The sequence below is a fragment of the Bombus pyrosoma genome, linkage group LG11 (assembly GCF_014825855.1).
Source record: "Bombus pyrosoma isolate SC7728 linkage group LG11, ASM1482585v1, whole genome shotgun sequence".
NCBI lineage: Eukaryota > Metazoa > Arthropoda > Insecta > Hymenoptera > Apidae > Bombus > Bombus pyrosoma.
This window is the reverse complement of record NC_057780.1, coordinates 7,386,073-7,409,724: the sequence shown is the minus strand read 5'-3', so window position 1 is coordinate 7,409,724 and position 23,652 is coordinate 7,386,073. Positions and strand designations below refer to the sequence as shown.

Below are 23,652 nucleotides of genomic sequence, written 5' to 3'. Positions count from 1 at the left end.
GATTCACATATATTCTTTCAGTTAATATTTAGACATAAAGTACTTATATAATATATATAACTTATGTTGATATTTGTTATGACCAAAATTATGTGTATGCAAGTATCATATAGATAATTTTTTTAGATAATATAGTAAAAGAAATGAACGAGTTTAAAGATGAATAACATTAGAGCAATAACGTTTAAGGTGTTAAGAAGATATGCCACTAAATCTAAACCTGAAATTGCTGGAATACGAGGAAAAATACGTCTAATGAAAATTGAAAATAATAGAGAATTTAAAGATAATCGTGAAAAATTTGATCAACATGATTTGGAACAATACGAAATCGATTTTGCTGACATTATTGAGTCTTATGCAGATCATGACAGGTATATACAAATAAATATTAAGTTACATATATCAATTATATTTTCAATATATTATAATTTTTAGGCAAACTGAAAAGGATTGTAAACTACTGAAACATCGTATCATTAAAAGCAAATATTTTAAGGAGGCAGAACCAAATTTTCTTACATACATTGAAAAAGATCAAATACAGAAGCTGCATGAAGAAAATCCTGATGAGTGGACACCTGAAAGACTCAGTGAAAGTTTTCCAGCTTTACCTGAAACCATAAAAAAGATCTTGAAATCAAGATGGAAACCAAAGTCAGTAGAAAGGATTCTTGCATACGACAATAAAGTTATTAAAAATTGGAAACAATTTAAAACTGGGCAATTACCAGTGAATTCTAACTTAAAAGAGCATTTAATGAAATTTAAAGACAGAAAAATTAGTTTAACAGACAGGAAAACTTTGGCAGAAAAATATATACCAGAAAAGATAGAATTTCCAAAACCCAGAAGTTCATTTTTTCGTAATATTGTAGCAGATTCTATTGAGGAGAAACCAATCGCTGAGGATAAAGTGTTAATTTCTTTACAAAATCCTCCAAACAAAGATGGAAAGATAATCAATGCAATAAAAGAGAAAGATCCTAGATTAATAAAGAAAACAAGCAATAGTCTTACACATAGAGAAATGCATAATGAAAAAGCGATCATGAAAAATGAACTGGTAATTTTCTCTCATAACAATACAAATAGAGATAGAAAAAAATCTATAGTAAATGAGGAAGATTTAAGATTAATCACAAAAACAAGCAATGGCTCTGAAAGTAGCAAAATCCACAATGCAAAAAAGCATGATATAAAACAGGAAACATTACTCTTTGAAGAATTCTTGAAACACAAATTACATAATTCAGATGAGACATCATGTGAAGAAAGGACAACATTGTTGGATACTTATAAAAAGTATATAGAATCTAAGAATTCAGAAGATGTAAGTCCTAATATATTAAATAATACTACAAAAGTTACTAATATTGAAGAAAAATGTGTTAGCACTCCAAGGAATTTATCTGATGAAAATATGCTGGATGTTAGAACAAATGCAACTGAATCCAAAGTAGCAACCAAAGCAGAAATCAAAAGTGCAAGCTTGGATACGTATGTAAAAGAGCGAATCTCATATATGGATATGGATTTCGAATATACAAAACGTATAAAAATTCCCCAAAGTGTTTACAAAAAAGGCAAGACATATAGGATAAAGGATTGTTATTATGATTATGATGGAGAATTTTTATATAGAATACCAGGATTAAGGGGAGATTGATCACTATATTAATCATATAATAATTTGCTATATTTATAGTTTTATTATTGTAGATACCATTTATTGTAATGTGTGTATATATATATATATACACACACACACGCACACGCGCGCGCGCACACACACACACACACACACACACACACACAAATATTTAAGATTATATAAATGTGTGAAAATAATTGAATAAAAATATGTATACTTTCTATTTATAAGAAAACTTTTACTAATTATATATTTGATAATATGATACTTTTGAGTAAAATTATCACATTGATACATATACAATTATTATATATTCATGATTTGTCCTAATTTTTGTCGATAGATGTCCTTCCCATTATCCGCAATATATTTTATGAAGATTTTCGATGTTGCAGATAAATCGTTTGTAAAATGGTAAATAATCTTAATTACTAACTGAATCATAATCTCCTAATCACATGAAGACACGAAATAAGCGTGCTTGTCCTTTTTTTCCTATATTAATCCGAGGTCATGAATGTTTAATTTGCAAGCCGGTCACACTTTTCTCTCACAACTAGGTTATGTTCTTTTGAATAACTTTCATACTTTCGGTCCCGTTGCAACATAAAGTTTAGTTTTTCGAAATCGAGATACTATATTCTGCCTCTACAGAATTTCTTAACGAAATAACAATGAAATAAATAATTACACACGAAAGAAATAAACTTGCATAACATGGTAACAATTATCTATTATATATAATAAAAATTTATCAATCCTTAATTCCTATTCCTATATATCTCCCTTAGAAAAAATAATAAATAATATTATATTTTGATATAAAAAAAATTATATTAAAAGAAATCATTTTAAATTGTACCATGTAAATTATTATCTATGTGAAAGGAGATTCATTTTCTATGAACTTGAAATGCATGTATATCTTTTTCGTATAGTTTCAGAATTTTTCTGTGTGTAAAGCTAGCCTTATTGGTATCACAAGATCTGCCCGATCTAAAAAAAAACTTCCTAGAGATGGTTCAACAATATGTATTTACAATGTTGTACTACGGTCTCAATTACCACAAATCACAAATATACAAGGATTATCAGTGAGATTCCCTTTAAAATATCTTCAAAAAGGTATTTAGGTCTGATTAATTAACATGCGTTTTTTTTAGGTCAGATTCTATTCGAATCCAGCGAGGAGACCCAGTTTCTTTTCTCAGTTTCTTGAAAATATCAAACATGAAATGCAAAAGAATAAAGAGATGAAAGAGTCTTTGAAAAAGTTCAGGGAAGAAGCAGAAAAACTAGAACAGTCAGAAGCATTGCGTTCTGCTAGACAGAAATTTCAAGCAGTTGAATCTGAAGCTACCAAAGGATCTGAAGCTCTTAAAGAAAAGTTAGAATCCTTAAAAGGAAAGGTACGAATGGAAAATATTTGTTAGTATTTGTTAGTTGAGAATATATATTATGGAAGTTAATTGAATAATGTCACATAGGTACAAGAAGTTCTTGAAGAAGCAAGTAAAACGGAATTAGGGAAAAAAGCTGGTCAACTGAGTGAGGAAATAACAAAGTCTGCAAAAGGAGCAGCAGAGACAATATCTGAAAAAAGCCAGGCTTTAGGTAAAACAAGTGCATTTCAAACAATATCACAAACTGCAGAAGCTGTACGCGAGGAATTAGATCATCAAGGAATGCATGGTAAGGCAATTTTTGCAAATAAATACGAAGTTTTATAATAATATGTTTTTTTAAATCAAAATTGTAGGAAAAGTGTATGTTGCTCCCAAGGTATTGAGGAAAAGAAAAGATGTGGTAGAATCAGTAGATAGCAAAGTTGTCCAACCAAATGAACAGGCTATGGATGTTGAATTGCATAAAGATTCTAAATTTTATCAATCATGGCAAAACTTTAAGGTACATAATTAAGATAATCGAACTATATTACATACTTGCAGCACTGCAGATGTTTGTAATAATTATATTTTTCCAAGGATAAAAATCCATATGTGAATAAAATATTAGAATGGAAGATCAAATACGAAGAATCCGATAATCCTGTCATTCGTGCCTCTAGGCTACTGACGGAAAAGGTTACAGATATAGTTGGTGGATTGTTTCAAAAGACAGACTTGTCTGCAACACTAACAGAAATTTGTAGACTAGATCCTAGCTTCGATAGAATACAATTTTTAAAATATTGTGAAACAGACATTATTCCAAATATTCTGGAAGCTATGGTAAGGGGGGATCTTGAAATTTTAAAAGACTGGTGTCATGAAGCTCCGTACAAAGTAATAGCACAACCACTGTTACAAGTAGAAAAACTGGGATATAAATTAGACAATAAAATTTTAGGTACTTTTTACATTTCATATAAAACGTTTAGTTTTATGCGGTTATTCCAGATAAAGCTAAATATTTCAATTTCAGATATCAACAACATAGATTTAATAATGGGTAAAGTAATGGAACAAGGACCAGTTTTAATAATCAGTTTCCAATGCCAACAAATCATGTGTGTGAGAGATGGCAAGAAAAATGTTATTGAAGGAGATCCTGAGAAAGTAATGCGTGTCAATTATATATGGGTATTATGTCGTGATCCTACCGAACTTAATCCAAAAGCTGCATGGCGTTTACTTGATCTTAGTGCTACTAGTACTGAACAATTTGTATAGTGTATAGTTTAGGTATGAATTTAGTTAAAGCTTTAAGAAAAAATTAATGTGTATACTACTGTGACTGAAGAATAAGTGAGAACTGACACTTTTTTTTATGGTTTTCAATGCAACTGGTATTAAAAGAGAAGATTCTTATCGAGATTCGCGACCTGTATATTAAGTCATAGATGATGGATGTTAATCTCTGTGACTTAAATTAGACGTTCAATTCTGTTATGTAGCTTGAAGCTACAGGATCTTTGTAAAATCTTCCATATATAAATTTTTTATTTATGTGTTTGCACAGAACAATCAAATGTTATTTACATTACTAAAATGTAGATTATAAAAATTTGATTGTTTATACTTAGGATCATAATTATCTTTATACGCCAGAACAATTAATTAATTACAAATATAAATTATTGTTCTATGTTTTATAATCCATATGTTACATCATCTGGGCTAAAATGCATGAAGTATACACAAATTTTACTAACTTGTTTCTGTACATATTTAAATATTGATATTAAAATGTTAAAAAATAGAGCCTAACAAGATATATATATTGAATGCCAAATATTCATCTCACACGAATTATATCATAAAAATGAGGGAATGTGTAAACATTTTACAATTAAACAGAGATTGTACATATTTTTCGTGTCTATAATAATGCACTACAGTGCATAGTTTATTAATACAATGACTCATTATTTTTTAAATCTGTAATATACAAAATGAAAACACTTGCTTTTAAATTTCAGTAAGATTATAAACGATAATGTATTGTATAAATGAATTCAATATGTAAAAATTAAAAAAAAACAGATGTTTTGAGAAACAGGAATGTACACTTTAACTTAATTTTCTTCTTTCTTCTTTCTTCTTCTATATAACTTTGTAAACAATTGAAAGGTATTCAAAAAATTTTGTGATGTTCAATTAAAAATACACTGACATTTTTATTCATAATTAATTCCTTTCATTCAAGAATACACAATTTAATTTTTTTGAAAATCCCCTATTAAATCTAATTAAATCTGATATCAATGGAACTATTTAAAAATAAAAAATTTTTTTTTACATACAATTCAATGAAATATTAATTCCTTTGGAGAGTAGTGAAACTCTTTTCTGATTGGCTAGTTTTACGCTCATCTCATAGGAAGTTAAAATTTGATTACATGTCAGTATTCGTTCCTTCATCTCAACTACATTTGCCACAAAAGAATTTCTTTAAAATCATTGTAAATCGTGCGTGATTTTATTGTAAATATATAGTATAGTGTATTTATTGTACTATGATTATATAACTTGTATTAACCATTGTATGCAATTGAACGTTATAGAAAAAGTGGTGTAATGAAACTATTGTTAGTACATACAAACATGATATAACATCTAAATGATGATAATTGTGAAGCTGAAAAAAATATTTCTATATTATATCGAGTAATTAAATGAGTAGTGAATTAAAAATATCTTCAAAGATCTTCCAATGTGATATCATTGTATAATCTAAATAACGATCGTGAAATAGTTTAGTCCGCCATTAATCGAGGGTCGCCATGATACATATTCTCCTTCTGTAACACCAATACAGTAACGTAATAGAAGCATCTGGACGATCGGTTGCATTTCGTTAAAGACGCTTACGCATTCTTCGAATATTTCGTTTTACACGTGATTTTTGTTCACTCAACGATTGCAATCGAATCCGTGTGAGCGTGATTTTTTAATGCATTTACGAATACGTGGAGAACTTAAGTTCGGTTCGTTCACTTTCAAGAACACGTAACTCGTTGTTTCTTCAGAAACATGGCTGAATATCATTTAGACGGTGTGGTGAAATTGTGTGTACAGAATTATTAAAACGATATCCCTGATATTGAAATACGTTTCTAGCATTGATAAAATGACGTCGATACATTTTGTTGTACATCCCTTACCTGGAACAGATGATCAGTTAAACGATAGGTAAGGAAAAATGTATCCGTTATCGGTTTCCTATTATAATGTATCTTTTTGGCATGTCTGTCTCTCCTCCGTATTGAAATCATCGTCGTTCATTGTTCGACCCTAAAATATGCTTGCTCATATCAATTAGCATAGTGTTCTATATGCTTTTTCGTCCTATCTAAATTTTAAAACGGTCCTCGCCCATTGTGTCGTATAATTCAATGGCATGTTAGATGATGTATCGTTTGAAAGTTAAAAGTTTGTTGTGTTACATCGTTATGTTTGTATTAAATAATAAGCATGCACATATGTAGAATAAAATGTTGAATATATTAGTTTAAAAATTATTCTCTTTACTGTATAGATGTATATTATATATATTATACATATATTACTCTGTGTGTGTGTTTATATTATTTATTATATATATTATATGTATAATAAACACATACACATTATATATGTACATTATATATAAATATGTACATGTTATATATTATCACATTATATATTACATTATATAAAATTGTATATATATATAATATGTAATATATTTTATATATGTAGCATAAATGGTAATAAATGTTTTGTTCCATTTGTTTCTATTATTGGATACATTTGTAGGTTACAAGGACAAAATGTAGTTTCTGTAAATATAATTATTTATGATCAAATATATCCATAGATAATGACCTTCCTATTTCAGTCAATAAATATTTGTAAATTTTTATGTAATGTTGTATCATCATTTTCTTATTTTATATTTTGTGTATTTAATATTTTAATACGGTTTTGTATAATTTAATTTTGTATGAAGTATAAGAAGAATAATTTATTGTTCCTTCCATACATTCTAATGTTTTCAGATATAATACAATTTTTAGTATTTATTATGTATACAACAATAGTACCCTATATTGTTATCCAAAAATTGGTATATTTTTTGTTGCTACACGGTATAAGATCAAAAAAGGATTTTTTCAATATTTATCATATAATACTATGATACATATATTCGTATGTTCTAGTAATGTGAATATATATAATTTATTTATATATAATAAATAAACCTTAGTTAAAGTGAGCACATATATTAATGGAGTAGTTAATTTAATAATTTTTCTTTTACATGTTTTTTTAGATTAAAGGAAGTGGCAGAAAAAATCAACAGATATGGATTTGTAACATTACCAGCATTTAGTGGATTGAAAGTTGCAGTAAAACATATTGTGGTTGGTCCAACACACATTGCTCTTCTCACAGAAGACCATAAAATTTGTAGAGTTGCATTTACAGTATTATCAGATAGATTGGATTTAAGCAAAAATGAACCAAATCGAAAGTAAGTTATAAAAAGAAATGAAATTTATTGGCAATGTTGTTGTGATTAATTGTGAACAACATATTCACTGTGTTATCCCACAAATGAAATAACATACATATTCTTCTATTATCCTAGCACAAACAAAAACCATGTTGATAACTCCAATTCAGCACCAAATGGTGGTACTAGTAGTGGAAGTGGAAGTAGAGCAGGAATGTCCAGATCACGTGCACGAATCATGCGTGGCAGTTCTGCCATTCGTGGAGGTGGTAGTAATGGAGGAAGTAGCAGTGGAGGCAGGATAGGTCCTTCAGGTGTAATTATGGGTGGAGGAAGTGGTAGCAGTTCGCGTCCTATTGCATCTGTACCAGCTCCATTTGTACCAGAAGATCTTATTACACAGGCTCAAGTGGTATTACAGGGAAAAAGTCGCAATCTTATTATTAGAGAATTACAGGTTTGTCCAATTAAAGAAATTAGTGTACCGATCCTTGTATCATTAAGATTTTGCTAGTTTAATATTGAAATATATTTCGTAGCGTACAAATTTAGATGTAAACTTAGCAGTAAATAATTTACTGTCACGGGATGATGAGGAAGGTGATGATGGTGAAGATGCAGCGGATACCTACGTTCCGGAAGATCTCATTTCATTACTAGATGGTGGATTTAGCAATGAGCATTCTGTTATCATTGATGCTGATTCTATGTTTCCTGAAGACATGTTTGGATATACAGGAATGAGAAAGTAATTAGTCTGAATTGTTTTTGAAATTGTTTGTGAGAGATGTATATTTTTAATGTTTGCATTCTTTAGCCGGGGTAGTTCTTCACGCAGAATAGGTAATGACAGAGAAGGTGAACGTACTTCTGAGCGGGATAGAGATCGAGACAATTTCAGTAAATGGAGAGATCGTCAATATTGCGGTCCAAGACGTTGGCTAGAATCAGCACTTAAAGATTCTTGGGACAAAGATTCTGGTACAATTAAAATTTTAGAAAATTATTTTTTAATATCTACGAATTGTAACCACGGATATTTTGATTATATATTTGAAAAATTTCTTAGATAATAAAAAGAAAGAGTTAGCTGCTCAAAGTCCATTATGGATATCAGAAGAATTAGAGTGGTGGCATGAACGTAGTAGTGATCTTGCCCCTCGTTTTGTACAAATCGCCTCGCTGTATAGTGAATTAATCGCTGTTTCTGCTGGGGGACAATTGTATCAGTGGAAATGGTCGGAATCTGAACCATACAAACATGCAGAGGTATTTAAAATAAATTTTGTTTCAGTATTTTATGTGAGCAATATTATAAATTGAAAACAAAGAAAAAATTAAAATAATGCTCATTGTAGAATCCAAATATACATCATCCAAAAGCTCCATGGTTGGCAGTAACCACAGAAAAGATAGTTAATATATCCGCAACAGCTATTCGATGTTCTATTAGTACTGAATCTGGCAAAGTAGCTACTTGGCTTGATGAACTTGTAGGTCATGTCGCTTCTCGTCTCGAACATCCAGCTCAAACTTTTACAGAATTTACATTGGACAAAATAGTATCCCTTCATACCTGTGCTTTGTATACGGTTGCTAAACTTGAAAGTGGTGCATTGTATTGGTGGTAAGTTGAAATATTACAATTTTTTTTAACTATTTTTATTTCAAATACAAAAATCTGATGTCGATTGTTATATTTTCATTTACACAGGGGTGTATTACCATTTGCACAACGTAAAAAATTATGGGAAAAATATAAGGCTAAATCGCGCAAACATAGATCATCCACAGTTTCATCAAACGATATTAGTTATGGCGCACATGTTTGTATGAAAAATAGTCCCATATATCATCCTGGAGCAATAGGTAATTTGTTAAATAATAAATTGTATTTATGATTTGCTTAAAAATAATATTTTATAATATTCTGAAATAATATATTTTCAAGGTTTTACCATTGCCAATGGAGTTCCAAAAGTAGGACAGTTATTAGGAGCAGCATGGAATTTAGATAGCACTTACAGATTTAAGATATTACCAGCTGGAACTCATTTGCCCAATGTTAATACAGAAAAACGAGAAACGAATGGAAATAATGGAACGGGTAATATTAATAAGACAAATCACAAAGAAACTACTGATCGCCTTGATATGCCTCCTCCACCCTCACCAGCTTCGAGCACATGTAGTGATACTGGCAGTATCACGACAAGTCATAAGAGACAAAAGCGAGCTGCACCTCGAAGTGAGGGAGAGTCAGAGCGAAAAGATGAAGAAGAATGGCAATTAAAGGATGTTGTTTTTGTAGAAGATGTAAAAACAGTTCCCATTGGTAAAGTTATAAAAGTTGACGGTTGTTATGTCGCTGTAAAATTCTTCTCGAAAGATGCGAAGGAAAAAGAAATTAAAGAAAAAGATTTCAGTACTTCAGATTTTAAAGATTTAACAACTGAAGAGTTAATTAAATTGTTAGCTGATTGTAGATTGTTAAGGAAAGATGAAATACAGGTAATAAAATCATCCATGAATCCAAGAGCTCCGGACTGTTTCCAACGAACTCCCAGAAGAGTGAATATTGTTGAAGGATCAAATGATAGCATTTTGAGCATTGCTACTGATGGACAAGGAATCCATGCAATAGTAAAAAGTGCAAACAAATTAAGTTACGTCGTGTATAATTTAAGTACTGGAAGATATGTACAAGATTGTTATATTCCATCGGATGTATCATCATTCTTGGGTCTGCAGCCTCAAAATATCAACCTGACAAGTTCAGGAGAAAACATAGAGTGTTCCATGATACTTAGAGATGGAAATAATACTATCTATCCATTAGCAAAAGATTGCGCCGATGCTATCCGTGATCCAAATTGGTTGGATTTAGTTCCAGTTCTGTGCATTGGTGCTTCAACTATTCCCATACCGACTTGTTCAAATTCAACCAATATGAAAAATCAAGTTGCAGTTATTGCATTAGTATTTGATAATCTCTTATTAATGCCACGCATATTAAGGTGCGATTATGAGAGTATTAAGCAAGTATTTTGCAATTTGGAACAAGATCACAAAAACAATGCAGCACAGATTCAATCAATATTAATGGAACGTTGCGATGGTAATCGTAATATTTTGCATGCTTGCATTAGTATGTGCTCACCAACCTCGAATAAAGAAAACGATCAAGGTATTAAATTTGTTCTTTAATATAAATATATGAAAAATTGTAAATTGTTTATTTTAATTTATTATTTTGTTTGGAAGGTATTGAACGTGAGTTAGTTTCAAACACTGTTGATGGTCCATCTGCACCTATTGAGGAACCAATTCCAACTTTAAGTTGGCCACCGGAAGCTTTTGATAATACGTCAGGAGAAGAAGACAGTTTGCTTAGCATTGGTACTGCCAGCATATCAATGATGAACAAATCAGGTAAAAGTGTATCAAATGCCTTTTTATTCTTTTTTTTTTTTTTGTAATTTTTAACTTCTGTTACACATTGCTAAATAAATATGTTGCTGCTTTCAGGTGTCGGAGCAACATCAAATAACACCTACATTATAGACTCTGTGGAAAGAAGAAATAATGCATTACTTATATTAAAGTATATGTGTGAAAGTAGTGTGTTAGCACCTCACCTGAAAGAACTACTCACGGCAAAGTAATTATATCAATTATTAATGAATAAAATATTTGTATAGTTGGAGAAAAATATTTAAATGTTTGTTTTAACAGGGATATTCAAGGTCAGACACCATTAATGCTTGCTGTATCAGTTCGGGCATATCACGCAGCTCTCATTTTATTAGACATTATTCAAAGAGTTGGAAGAGATCAGAAAGAATGTTCAGCTATGATACTTCCTGCGGATGCTAATCCAGATTTATCGCCATTATTCGTTACATGTTGCAACGATACATGCAGTTTCACATGGACTGGGACTCAACATATCGACCAAGATATTTTCGAATGCAAAACTTGCGGCTTGATTGGATCTTTGTGTTGCTGTACAGAATGTGCTCGCGTTTGTCACAGAGGACACGATTGCAGAATAAAGATAACATCCCCTACAGCTTATTGTGATTGCTGGGAAAAGTGCAAATGTCGAGCGCTCATTGCGGGTCATCAAGGTGCTCGTTACGAACTCCTTTGTCGTCTCGTAGTGAATACTGATCTTGTCACGAAGATAAACTCACGGTAAATAAATATGCGACAAATTGATTGATAAAATTAAAATAAATTATTTTTCTTAATTTTATAGGGGGGAAAGTATTTTACTCTTCTTGGTTCAAACTGTTGGAAGACAATTGATCGAACAACGGCAGTACCGTTCTGCACTGCGGCAACGCTCAGCATCTGCAAGTCGAAAAGGGCCTTCCTCAGATGGTAACATTTTTTACTTAGGAAAAGAGTAATTTATATAAAAAATAGAAGTTAAAAGTTAATCATTAACAGGATTAGATACTTATGTACCAGATATGCCAGATCACGATTTAGAACCTCCTCGCTTTAATCGAAAGGCGTTGGAAAGATTATTGGATGATTGGCCAGCTGTTCAATGTATGATTATGTCAGGAGTTTCTGCACATGGAAATGAACAGTTATTTGGAGATCAAGGCCAATTGTGTCGTCAAAGTGGTACTGCTCTACTCGATAAATTTACTCACTCGCTATTATTTAAGTGTAGTGCAGAGGTAAAAAAAATATTAGTTTCATCTTATATGTCTAATATATTAGAAAACATTCATAATGTAATATAATTTTTTCGCAGATGCTCGATACTCTTCTGACAACTCTAATACGAGAATTACAAAATGATACTATATCCGGACGACAAGAAGAAGCAAATAATGTTGCTCGCCGATTTGTTCGATCTGTGGCCCGAATATTTGTGATCTTCACAATAGAAATGGCGCCGAATACGACAAAACGAAGAAAGTACGATATAATTTACTTTAGCTAAGCGATTTTTATTTTTTTTATCTATTCATATGTTTTAAAACATATTTCAGTACTAGCCAGGCATTGCAACCTCTAATGAAATGTCGTAAAGTGTTCCAAGCATTGATTAAATTAGCTGTTGAAGAATTATGTGAAACTGCCGATTCACTGATAGCACCCGTGAGATTAGGTGTTGCTCGCCCGACAGCACCATTTACATTGACGAGCTCAGCAATGGAAGTAATCAATGGCTCTGAAGAGTTGTTTTCTATCGAGCCACTAATACCTCATAGTGGTGTTAGTTCCCAAACTCTGGATGCTACTTTACAAACGCAACAAGGAAATAATAATATTACTATTGCCAGGGATGTTTCTGCTATGGATGAGGCAGAAACTGGTGAAGGTATGTCTTGCGAATTAATGTATAAATTAATATAAAAATAATGTAACCGAAAGTTTTACATCTAAAAAGTTATTAGAAATAATAGAAGTGTCCATTTTCTTCAAAAAATTATTTTGAATTGGTAGTATGTCCATTACCAAATCTTATCGATAACGTCAATTTTGTGTCCCCGTTATCCTGCATAAAATATTATAAAATTATATTTAATTTTCTCTAATTTTGACTCTATAATAATTTTTATGTGTGAATAGAAGTTCCTATGGATGTTGATGGCGACATTAGCGAACATGAAGAATCTGGAGTTTCTGGAACTGTCGCTGGTCAACCATTAGGTGAGATTGATAGCAATGGCGGAGGTGTAGGTGAGGAACAGGCAGGAGATGGCGAATCCGATACAGAGCTCGATCTTTTGGCGGAAGCGGAAACAGAGTCGGACTCCGATGACAATCACAGCAATCAAGATGCAGCGTCTGCGCAGCGTAGTGTACAAACTGGTGCTACAGCAGGCTCTGATGGTGGAATGGGATCTATCTTATTATTCCCGGAAGACGAATCTGGAGAATCAAGTCAGCAAGAAGACGATGAAAGTGAAGCAGGAGAAACTGACGAACAAGATAACGAAGATTTCCAGATTGGTGATGATCAATTGGAACGACGAAGGTAAAACTACTGTCTTTCTCTCAAGTAACATCGATGGTCTTGTACTCATTCAAGAAATATAGCAAGGTCGAAAAACCAATTGAGTCGAAAAATACAAATGTATATATAACCTCGCTATATTTTCTGAGTCAACTATAGGTACTGTATTATATATGCATTGCACAGATACATTAAAAGAATTTTGCAGCAATGCCCTTCCAATTAAAACATTAATCTCTCTTTTAAGCGCATTTGTAAAAATCATTTTTATGTTACTGATACTTGATTACAGTGGTTCATCTGGCCATTTACATCGTAATAATCTCGCGCCTGTTTCTATGCAATGGGCGATACGTAATCGCGACTCAAGTATGCGTACAGCTGGATTACGGGTAACAGGTGGCAGTAATCTGGTTTTTATTGACTCTACATCTTTAAGACGTACTACTGCAACATCTGCTGTTGCAGCTGCACAAGAACCTATAATTATGGGTACTAGTACTACTTGTTTGGCACGTGCATTTGGAATTGTTATTCGACAGATAGCTGATCTTTTGGTTATGATGCAAGATTATAAAACATTAGCGCCTTCTTTGCCGCGATTAATGGAAATTACTTATCAAGATGCGCTCAACCTGCAGGTATAACTTTTTTATAATATGACATTTAATAATTAAGCGTTCGAGTCCCAAGCAGCACGATCGCGCTATTTAGATTTTGACAGATGACTGACGGTATTTTGTATTTCATTGTTATCTTCTCTATAATTTTCATTGAACAAAATATTTAAATATTTATTCAAATATTTATAAGCTAATAGTACGCATATATAATAATATAGATGTATTTCATAAAAATAACAAATATGACGAGCGCTATTGCTCCGGTTATTTCTCTTCGCAATTGATTAAGACAAGCGCTATCGCGCTGTTCGGGATTTTTCGACCCTGTTTCTTCAAAGACCCCTGGGACTCAAACGGTTAAAATTGAATGAATTTAGAACAACATGATAATTTTGATGATCACAGATGTATCTCGAGGGCCACTTGAAACCCACGTGGGATTGGCTGCTCACAGTTATGGATGCCACGGAAGCACAATTAAGATTTGGTGTGTCTCTGACACGTAGTGCGGATCCTACGCATCCAGAACATCCGCTGAACAATGCTTCATCTTTGTCTGGAGGAAATTTCTCTGGATTGTTGAATACAGCGGCTCTGTCGTTAACATTACAATCTAATACAGGTCGGAATCAACGCAGTGGTATCGCTACGAGCTCCAATATCTCCACTCCACAAGCTTCTACAAGACTCACCGTTGGTTTTGCAGGCGTTGGCGAACCTTCAAGAAACAGTAGAGAACGCGAAGGTATCATCTGTTATCTTTATCATCCTAATGAAATTTTCCCTTTAATAAATACTCAAATGTGTTGCAATTACATTTTTGGGAATAGAATAATGGCTAATAAGTATTATTTTTAGGTGGCGATGTATACTTGGCAAGACGTGAATTTTTGTCTTATTGCCTGTCCTTAATGCGTGCTCACAATGCCGAACACAGGGATAGCTTGCCAGTATTAGATGTTTCTGCACTAAGACATGTAGCATACGTTTTCGATGCATTAGTATATTATATGCGTTCGCCACTATCAGAACCAATGTCATCACGAGGAGAGACTCAAAAGGAATCATCAAATTATTCAAGTTGGAACGATCAGGTTTGTATTGAATTGGGTTTTCCTTGTAATCAACGTGTATTTAACAGATTATGATATTTCACTTTACAGGATGAAAATGATAATGATGAGGGAGAAGAATATAGTTCTCCAGTTCCCACTGCATTGGAGACAGATTCCGTCGATTATCCTGATTTACTTCAGGTTCCTAGTTGCGGATCAGGAAATAATAGTAACAGTACACCAAAAGGAAGAAAACATCCCTTTTTACAAAGATCAGACTCCACCTTATGTCTTGGTTGCCCTCCCCTTGATCCCTTTGACACTGTCATGAGCGAGGCCTTACCATTAGCTGATCAACCACATCTATTGCAACCCCATTCAAAGCGAGAGGATCTCTTCGGTATACCAAGACAACCAGCAACAAGCACAGGTCCTAATCAAAATCCGTTAGAGGGATTACCCACAAGACTTAGTCTGTCTGCACGTGGTGCTGATAATCAGAATATCCCCACACCGACATTTAGTCAAATTATTCAAAGATCTGCCTTTGCATCGTCAGATGCAAGACGTAACTCTGTAACGATCGGAGATTCGACGTCTACAAAGCATACGGTAATGTTCCCTTTACATAGGACAGCTAATTAAATTTATCCACTCACGACATTTATATCTTTTTTATTTTTGGTGTTGAAATTTTTGCACGGAAAACGGCGTTTACCTTAGTTTAAATTTGATCCTATTGTTGTAAGTAATTCTATTTTTAAGTTATTATTTTTGCGACAATAGGATATCATTCTTACATTTCTACTAAATCTTTTATGGTACAGTTCCTTTCGTTGAAAGATAAAATATGTAGATTTAATATTTCAATATTGTAGGAAAAGGCAAAATCGTTCAATCACACATTTGCTGCGGAGCAAATTGATCGAGCTCCAATCATCGTTTCTACTAATAATCAAAGCGATCAAGCATCGGGAAGTACCAAAACCAATAAAGATATCTGTAAAACGAATAGAAGCGTTATTGTTAGAGCTGGAACTGTTTCGGTAAATATATAGAATTTGCTTTTAATAAAGTTAAGATAAGAGAGAGTTACAAATTACAGAAATTCATGAATGCACAAAAGAAAAGTTCTTCTGGTAAATTAGGTGCAATAATGTTGTGTTTCAATTTTAAAGGAATCGAGTTTAAATAAAGCTGGTGCATCAGAAATGACATCTACAGCAAATGAAGCAATACAGAATGTAACGGAGGAGATGGACACATCTGGTTCAAATCAAGATGCGTCCATGACTCATGAAACGATTGAAACAAATCCAGTCTCGTCTATTGGATCTAATATATCACATAATATTTTATTGGGTCGTTGGAGCTTGTCTCTTGATTTGTTTGGACGAGTTTTCATGGAGGATGTAGGATTAGAAGCTGGTTCAGTTGTATCCGAATTAGGAGGTTTCCAAGTAAAAGAAGCGAAATTCCGTAGAGATATGGAGAAACTTCGGAATGCACAGCAAAGAGACATTAATTTGTTAAAAGTAATTAAGTACAATAATTTTAATTATTTAAATGAACGAAATATATTGAGTATAATATAAATTAAACTTTTTAAAGGTCGAACGGGACAGAACACAACTATTAGTGCAAACGATGAAGGAATTAAATACACATTACAATTTATATAATAGGCGTGCCACTAATGCACCGCCGTTAGCCGTGCATCGTGTTAAAGTGACTTTCAAGGATGAACCTGGTGAAGGCACTGGAGTAACTAGAAGTTTTTATACCGCGATTGCCGAGGTTTGTAATATTACAATAGTAATTATCTTTGTTTCTTGTCTTAAAAATATAGCGTATACGTACATTTTTTTTAAAGGCATTGCTTGCAAATGAAAAACTGCCTAATCTCGAAGCAGCACAAGTGGGATCAAAATATACACAATATAATGTACTTCGGAAGCTAAAAAGTAGAGATCGTGATCATGATTTAAGACGACAAGTAAGTATAATTATTATAAAAAATAAAAAAGAAGAAAGACAATGTTCTTCTATTCTTCTTTTTTTACAAGAGATATCTTATTTCAGAATCCTCGATCTTCTGGAAAATGTCGAGAGACGCGTAGAGCATTGTCTTTTGAAGCTCGAGTTTTTCATCCATCCAGTTCTGTTGAAGGAAGCAGTAATTCTGGAGCTGGTAGTTCATCCTCCAATTCCCATCCGTTACCTGTTAGTCACCCAAATAATGATCACTTGACCATGCATCAACAACAACTCGGGGACAGACTATATCCAAAAGTAATTAATAATAATGATAGTACTTAGTTTTTCACAATAACACACTATTGTTACCTTGTACAGGTTTATGCATTGCAACCCGCATTAGCTGCTAAAATAACTGGTATGCTGTTAGAGTTGTCCCCTGCACAGCTGTTGATGTTACTAGCTTCAGAAGACGCTCTGCGGCAAAAAGTAGAGGAAGCATTTGAATTAATCCGTAGTCATAGTCAGGAGTCAGCAAGGGAAGCGTTGTTGGATCTCGATGTATTCAGCTTAATCGCACGTTGTGGGGCTAATAAGAAAAAGATTGAGAACAGTATTTTGGATGATACCGAAGACAATGCTCCTCTTTTCTATTCCCCGGGAAAGAGAGGTTTTTACACTCCACGACAGGGAAGAGCCAGTTACGAGCGATTGAACGCATTCAGAAATGTGGGCAGGTTGGTAATGATATAAATAACAATTGATCAAATTATAATATAATAAAAATAAAAATAATCGTAAGCTATTAATTGGTGAAATTAAAAGAAAAATTTGTTATCAGACTTATAGGATTGTGTCTTTTGCAAAACGAGTTGTGCCCAATATTTTTGAATCGTCATGTAATAAAATACATTTTGGGAAGACCGATCCGTTTCCACGATCTTGCATTTTTTGACTCTGTAATTTATGAAAGCCTAAGGCAACTCGTTATTGATTCCGAAACAAAGGATAGTAACAGTCTATTCTCTGCTCTTGATCTTACATTCAGGTAAGTGTGTACCTGAAATATTTCAATCGCTTATTTTCGAAGAGTCGTTTCTAATATTTCTCGTATTTTGTCTTAGTTATGGTATATAACACTCTTTATTGTTCTAGTATTGATTTGTGTCCCGAAGAAGGAGGTGGATCGATTGAACTTATTCCTAACGGACGTGATATAGAAGTGACAGCAAGTAATGTTTACGATTACGTACGCAAATACGCGGAAGTTCGTATGATTAAGGTACAAGAGAAAGCTTTGCATGCTATGAGAGAAGGAGTGTTTGACGTGCTACCCGAAGGAGCGCTCGATGGTTTAACATCCGAAGACCTAAGGCTCCTGTTAAATGGGGTCGGTGATATTAACGTTTCCGTTTTGATATCGTATACTTCCTTCAACGACGAATCTGGAGAACCTGCCGATAGATTGGCTAAATTTAAACGCTGGTTGTGGTCTATTGTTGAGAAAATGTCTCATTCAGAACGACAAGACTTGGTAAGAAATCACACTCAAACATTTTTACTAGTAAGAAAAAATTGTCTTCGCTCTACTTTTTATAAATGATGCATCTTTTATCTCTTTACACTTGTATTTTAGGTATATTTCTGGACAGGATCTCCAGCACTACCAGCAAGTGAAGATGGTTTTCAACCAATGCCAAGTGTGACATTACGACCAGCAGATGATCATCTACCAACTGCAAATACATGTATTTCCCGACTATATCTTCCATTGTACAGCTCTCGTCACATATTAAGACATAAACTACTACTTGCTATTCAGACAAAGAATTTCGGATTTGTATGAATATATAGATTCCATATATATATATATAATTATATATATATAATTATATGTATACATAAGATATATATAATGTAACATATTATATATATATTATGTATATTATATATGCTATGTGACCATGTTTGTGCGCAATAGCTCTAAAAAGAAGTCACATTATTGATAATGATATAAGAAACGAAAAAGAAGTTGTATGTTGTTATTTTTTTCCTTCCTAAAAAAAAATTTATAACATTTATAAATTTATAAGGTGTAATTATGAATTCTGATTTCTTTTACTGAACAAAAAGACGTGGTTTCCATCATAATAAGATTTTATATTAAAGTGTCAGCTTTAGTCATTATAGTGATCATTTTAGTGAATAAAAAAACATCTTAAAAGTCATGGAAGAAAATGGATTAATGGCAACCCCGTATCATTAGAAACGATTGTCTTAAAATTTGTTCCGTTTCCTTTTCTTTTGCATCTCACAATAGTACTCTTTCTACTTTGTTAGGAATTTTAACAAATTATTATACAATTAAAAATTTTTTATTAGGCATGTTTAAGATGTAACATAAAATGTTGACAGGAAATTGTAGATTTTTCCTTTTAATGCATACCAGTAGTAATTGCTTCCCTGGATTTCAGCATGTTGATTATAATACATATTTTAAAAATGAGACTACAACACGAGAGTACAGATTACAAAATATGAGACTTGATGTTTAATGATATTGGAAATTACATAGTTTTACGTAAAAAAACTGTTTTTACGACTGAAAATGATAACAAAATATCAATGTAAAATCACATGTAATTTAAAATGATACAAATGTTCCTTGAACATTAAACTCTTAGGTTGAATTATCAATTTTTTCTTTTCAATCAATTTTATGGTGAATGAATTTGGCCAAATGCGAAGGTAATAGGAAAAATAATCTAGGAATGTCTAGCTGCCTATTTCATATTGTTATATACTTTCTTTTTTTAACATGTTCAAAATCTTGAATCTATCATAAAACAATATCAACTCCATTATTTATGCTGCTTAATCTTGGCATGCACTCAATATATGTCCTTGTTTCTGTCTAGGATCGTAACAATATATATTTCCAAAATGATTATCATTTTGAAAGAAAATTGAATTTACAGATTTAAATTATTATTTATATATATATATATATTTCCTAAACAGTAAACTAAAATAGTAAAAAATAATCTATTATCTTTAATTTACTTAAAAAAAAGATTACTAATGTTAATTTGTATAATATAATAAATCTCATTGTTTATAAATTTCTAAAAATCGTAAAGTTATATACAATAATTATATTATCCGTTATGTACTTGACAAAGTATTAATAGAAACTTATGTACAATGGTTACCTATTGACCACTTCCTGAATTGTTTTGGGGTAATTTTGCTGTTGATTGGCTCAATTGAGCCAATGTTTCTGGAGTCGCGTGTGCTTTCAGGATTGAATTTTCAGCTTCCAATTGATTTATACGATCCATAAGCTCGGCTATTTTTTCTTTGAGTACTTCAACTTCTTCTCGTACAGCAAACATCAAGTGACTCTTGACAAGATCCTACAAGAAAATACTCTATTAACTTCAATATTATTGTTTTTTATTGTCATCGGATAATTATCCCTACAGCAAAATACACTCACCATGGCTTGCTCGATCTTATTATCAATTGCTACAGCACTAGTCCCCGACATACTGCAATAAAAATTACATGCAAAAATTTATTGATAAAATATGTATATGCTACAGCAAGTAAATTCACAATCTTGTTAAGAACTATTTTTTTGTTTCTAAAAGAAGAAATTTCAATTGAATATTTCTTTAGCCAATAATACTAAATATACATAATGTTTTAATGAATACATAATTTCAGTGATTGAAGGTACATTTAATAAACTGTACCTTTCATTATCTTCGAGGGTATGATGTTCATCGCTGCCTTGAGTGACTTCAGTTAGTGATTCTAAAAGGGTTGTATCAGCTGATTGAGTGGTAGATCCAGCTACAATGCCTGAAATAGAATCCTGCTCCGGATCTGGTTGATGAAATGTCATATTTCCCTGCTGCATACCTCCTACAACATTTTGGCAGGTAGCTGATACCTGTGCCATTTGTACTTGGGCATTGCTACCAGAAGTTGAAGATTGCATTTGAGATGGTGGTATCACTTGGGATTGCACTGGTGCTCCAGGAGCATGAATAGTTGATGAAGTTTGCTGTGCACCTGTTTGAGGAACTTTATGAATATTTTGGATGCCCTGCATTCCTTGTATGGCAGTCAATGGCTCAGATATTTGAGTCATTGGTTTTTGTGTTTGTAATGGTTGTTGAGGTTGAGGCTGCTGTTGCTGCTGCTGTTGGGATTGCTGCTGCTGTTGTGGTTGCTGCTGAGTTGGAGGATGTTGCTGTTGCTGCTGTTGAGCAGCATGTTGTTGCTGTTGCTGCGTAACAAGAATATTAGGTGCCTGGGATGTTGGTACAGGTGTTTGCTGCACAGAGGGTTGACAAACGTTTTGAACTGGTAATGACTGATTTTGTGTGCTCACTGTCACATATGTATCTTCTTTTGAATGAGGTATGTTTTGTTGGGGTGTCACATTGCTATTGCCAGTCTGTGTTATAATAGGAATAGAACCTTGGGGCATACTTTGAGGTTGAGTCAAATTACTGGGATGGGTTGGCTGCAGATTGGAAGGTAACGTGGAACCTTGTCCAGTTTGTTGTTGTTGCTGAGATGCCAATTGTTGAGCAGAAGATTGAAAATATTGGGGAATTTGCGAAGGTGGTTGAACTTTAGTTTGCGTTTGAACTTGCGTTGGATTATGCTGTGCATTGGGAGGAATGGAATTGCTTACTGCATAATTAGCACTTGAAACTGGTGTAGGGTTGTTTGGTACACCGATCGATGTATGCACATCTGTATGTACAGATACTTGTCCATTAGCATCAATGCCCATACCTTTATCTTCGGATACGACTGATTGTTTAGGTGCATCAGGTATAACGATTCCACTGTCTGTAACCCCATACGATATGCATACCTCATTTGGATCAGACACTTTAGGTGTACTGATTGCTGTCGGTTGATTAACTGATGTATGATCCAAATAATCCATGCAAGTCCATCTGCCCCTTTTAAAAGGTTCAGTACTTTCGATCTTGACCACTTTAAATCTTTCGTTTCTACCATGCGAGTGTACTTCACGTAGATCTGCATCTTGTTTGGCATTACTCGAAAGTAAATTGATAATATTGTTGTCAGTAACAGACGTAATATCCAATGTATTGATATTACTATCATTTACCGAATTACTAACGTTATTCCCTTCTGAGGGCACGATTGCCAGACCATACTGTGAACTTGTAGGAATCACCGGAGCAGTGCTGAGGGCAGCGTTACTTGTATTAAAGAATACATCCTCTTTGGAGAAGGTGTCTTCCGAATAGCTAGGTGTTTCAATGTCCATGTCGGTGGTACGCGAGTGTTCGACTGAATTGTCCTCCGTATGCGACTCATCGAGATCATCGTTCGAATCTTCGCCGGCATCATTGCTCATACGAGAACCAACGGTAACGCTTGTTATTTGGAAAGAAGATGTCTTTTTTCGACACTGGTTACTGGCCGTCACGTTGCTCGAACTGGTCAAACTAACCGGCTGGTACAGTTTCTCTGGCTCTCCTAACCGAATCGTCTCGGTGGTCGTACGATGCACTGGATTCGATATTTTTCTACTACCATCCGATAGCTTATGCGATTTTCTGTGTACATTATCTGCCATTATTATAGGAACTTAGCATTCGAGAGCCACGATCTTTGCATTCGTTGTTCTCTTGCATGTTAAAACCGACATCGCTCTTAGCCGGGGCCTCTCGGCTTTGAACTAATAATCCCTATTAAAAATCGTCACGATTACCTTTCAGACCCGACCGATTATTATTCTTTACGGTTGTTCGAATTATATTCATATTCTCATTTTGTAGAGGTGTTGACAGTTCACCATTTCATCAATTTTCACGGGGAAGAAGTATATTCGCTCGAGTACCGTCCACTCGAAACGAATATTCACACTTCGACAAATTCCGTATCGTCCTTTCCTCCGTCTTCACGCCCGATTCACGCTACATTTAATCTATCACGCGTTTACATATTATTATCTCGTGATCCGATTTCTCATTATTCATATCCTTCCTACTCTATTATACTAAGTAAGCAGTTTAAAAATGGCTGCCAATTCACTCACGAAATTGCCACGAATTATATCTAGAGCATCCGTGTGACTCCACAACTAAAAATCTATTTTCATCCACGATCTAGGTGTACTGTCGAGAAATAACCATAGTTACTATCCTTCCATCCTTATCCATAGGAACATGGTGATCACAGTTCTCCTGATTTTTATTCCTTTTCATACCGCATTTTTATTATCTCTACTTGTTTGAATGTTACACAAATTCTTTGACAAGTAAATATCCTACCCTGTTATTTATCCATTTGCATATTTTAAAGCAGTTATCGTATCATTAATCAAAATTCGGAATACCGTCTTATCATAAACTAAACATT

At 33.2% G+C, this 23,652-nt stretch overlaps 4 protein-coding genes and 1 long non-coding RNA gene across 7 annotated transcripts; 3 read left to right on the top strand and 2 right to left on the bottom strand.

The window, feature by feature from the left end:
• Positions 1–24: 24 nt before the first annotated feature.
• On the top strand, positions 25–1,806 carry LOC122573083. Its single transcript, XM_043739020.1, has 2 exons — positions 25–374; positions 439–1,806. The coding sequence occupies exons 1-2, from the start codon at positions 160–162 to the stop codon at positions 1,667–1,669; spliced, it is 1,446 nt and encodes a 481-aa protein (XP_043594955.1). The 5' UTR covers positions 25–159; the 3' UTR covers positions 1,670–1,806.
• Positions 1,807–1,927: 121 nt separating this feature from the next.
• Positions 1,928–5,805, top strand: LOC122573084 (mitochondrial import inner membrane translocase subunit TIM44). 2 transcript variants are annotated; one of them, XM_043739021.1, is made up of 7 exons: positions 1,928–2,068; positions 2,593–2,748; positions 2,818–3,063; positions 3,142–3,346; positions 3,414–3,562; positions 3,640–4,003; positions 4,079–5,805. In XM_043739021.1, exons 1-7 carry the CDS (start codon positions 2,066–2,068, stop codon positions 4,324–4,326), a joined length of 1,371 nt encoding a protein of 456 aa, XP_043594956.1. In that variant the 5' UTR covers positions 1,928–2,065; the 3' UTR covers positions 4,327–5,805. The 2 variants fall into 2 exon arrangements, with proteins under 2 accessions (XP_043594956.1, XP_043594957.1); XM_043739022.1 differs by lacking the exon at positions 1,928–2,068 and adding an exon at positions 2,251–2,374.
• On the bottom strand, positions 5,427–6,103 carry LOC122573086. Its single transcript, XR_006318656.1, has 2 exons — positions 5,968–6,103; positions 5,427–5,897 (listed from the first exon to the last, which is right to left on the bottom strand). It is a non-coding gene; the product is annotated as an uncharacterized LOC122573086 (long non-coding RNA).
• On the top strand, positions 5,917–19,922 carry LOC122573078 (E3 ubiquitin-protein ligase hyd). Of its 2 annotated transcripts, none has more exons than XM_043739013.1 (30): positions 5,917–6,288; positions 7,412–7,612; positions 7,730–8,051; positions 8,134–8,342; positions 8,412–8,575; positions 8,664–8,863; positions 8,953–9,221; positions 9,309–9,463; positions 9,546–10,781; positions 10,859–11,026; positions 11,123–11,255; positions 11,330–11,791; positions 11,856–11,980; positions 12,050–12,288; positions 12,366–12,532; positions 12,607–12,938; positions 13,190–13,598; positions 13,870–14,218; positions 14,606–14,945; positions 15,059–15,294; positions 15,364–15,867; positions 16,134–16,301; positions 16,434–16,790; positions 16,867–17,052; positions 17,129–17,251; positions 17,338–17,547; positions 17,611–17,969; positions 18,074–18,280; positions 18,388–18,766; positions 18,869–19,922. In XM_043739013.1, exons 1-30 carry the CDS (start codon positions 6,227–6,229, stop codon positions 19,076–19,078), a joined length of 8,481 nt encoding a protein of 2,826 aa, XP_043594948.1. In that variant the 5' UTR covers positions 5,917–6,226; the 3' UTR covers positions 19,079–19,922. The 2 variants fall into 2 exon arrangements, with proteins under 2 accessions (XP_043594948.1, XP_043594947.1); XM_043739012.1 differs by having other exon boundaries at positions 10,859–11,032.
• Positions 17,239–23,536, bottom strand: LOC122573082 (protein bunched, class 2/F/G isoform-like). The gene is made up of 5 exons (XM_043739019.1): positions 20,991–23,536; positions 20,732–20,783; positions 20,445–20,648; positions 17,602–17,709; positions 17,239–17,476 (listed from the first exon to the last, which is right to left on the bottom strand). Exons 1-3 carry the CDS (start codon positions 22,865–22,867, stop codon positions 20,445–20,447), a joined length of 2,133 nt encoding a protein of 710 aa, XP_043594954.1. The 5' UTR covers positions 22,868–23,536; the 3' UTR covers positions 17,239–17,476; positions 17,602–17,709.
• Positions 23,537–23,652: the final 116 nt, after the last annotated feature.

Coding starts and splice junctions, on each gene's coding strand:
- LOC122573084 (XM_043739021.1), top strand. Junction 2,749..2,817: donor CAAATATACAAGGATTATCA/GTGAGATTCCCT, acceptor CGTTTTTTTTAG/GTCAGATTCTATTCGAATCC. Junction 4,004..4,078: donor ATTAGACAATAAAATTTTAG/GTACTTTTTACA, acceptor TTTCAATTTCAG/ATATCAACAACATAGATTTA.
- LOC122573078 (XM_043739012.1), top strand. CDS start 6,227: ATGACGTCGATACATTTTGTTGTACATCCCTTACCTGGAACAGATGAT. Junction 12,289..12,365: donor TATTTAAGTGTAGTGCAGAG/GTAAAAAAAATA, acceptor ATTTTTTCGCAG/ATGCTCGATACTCTTCTGAC. Junction 17,252..17,337: donor ATCATGATTTAAGACGACAA/GTAAGTATAATT, acceptor ATCTTATTTCAG/AATCCTCGATCTTCTGGAAA.
- LOC122573082 (XM_043739019.1), bottom strand. CDS start 22,867: ATGGCAGATAATGTACACAGAAAATCGCATAAGCTATCGGATGGTAGT. Junction 20,784..20,990: donor ACCCTCGAAGATAATGAAAG/GTACAGTTTATT, acceptor TTTTTATTGCAG/TATGTCGGGGACTAGTGCTG. Junction 20,649..20,731: donor ATAAGATCGAGCAAGCCATG/GTGAGTGTATTT, acceptor ATTTTCTTGTAG/GATCTTGTCAAGAGTCACTT.
- LOC122573083 (XM_043739020.1), top strand. CDS start 160: ATGAATAACATTAGAGCAATAACGTTTAAGGTGTTAAGAAGATATGCC. Junction 375..438: donor TCTTATGCAGATCATGACAG/GTATATACAAAT, acceptor TATAATTTTTAG/GCAAACTGAAAAGGATTGTA.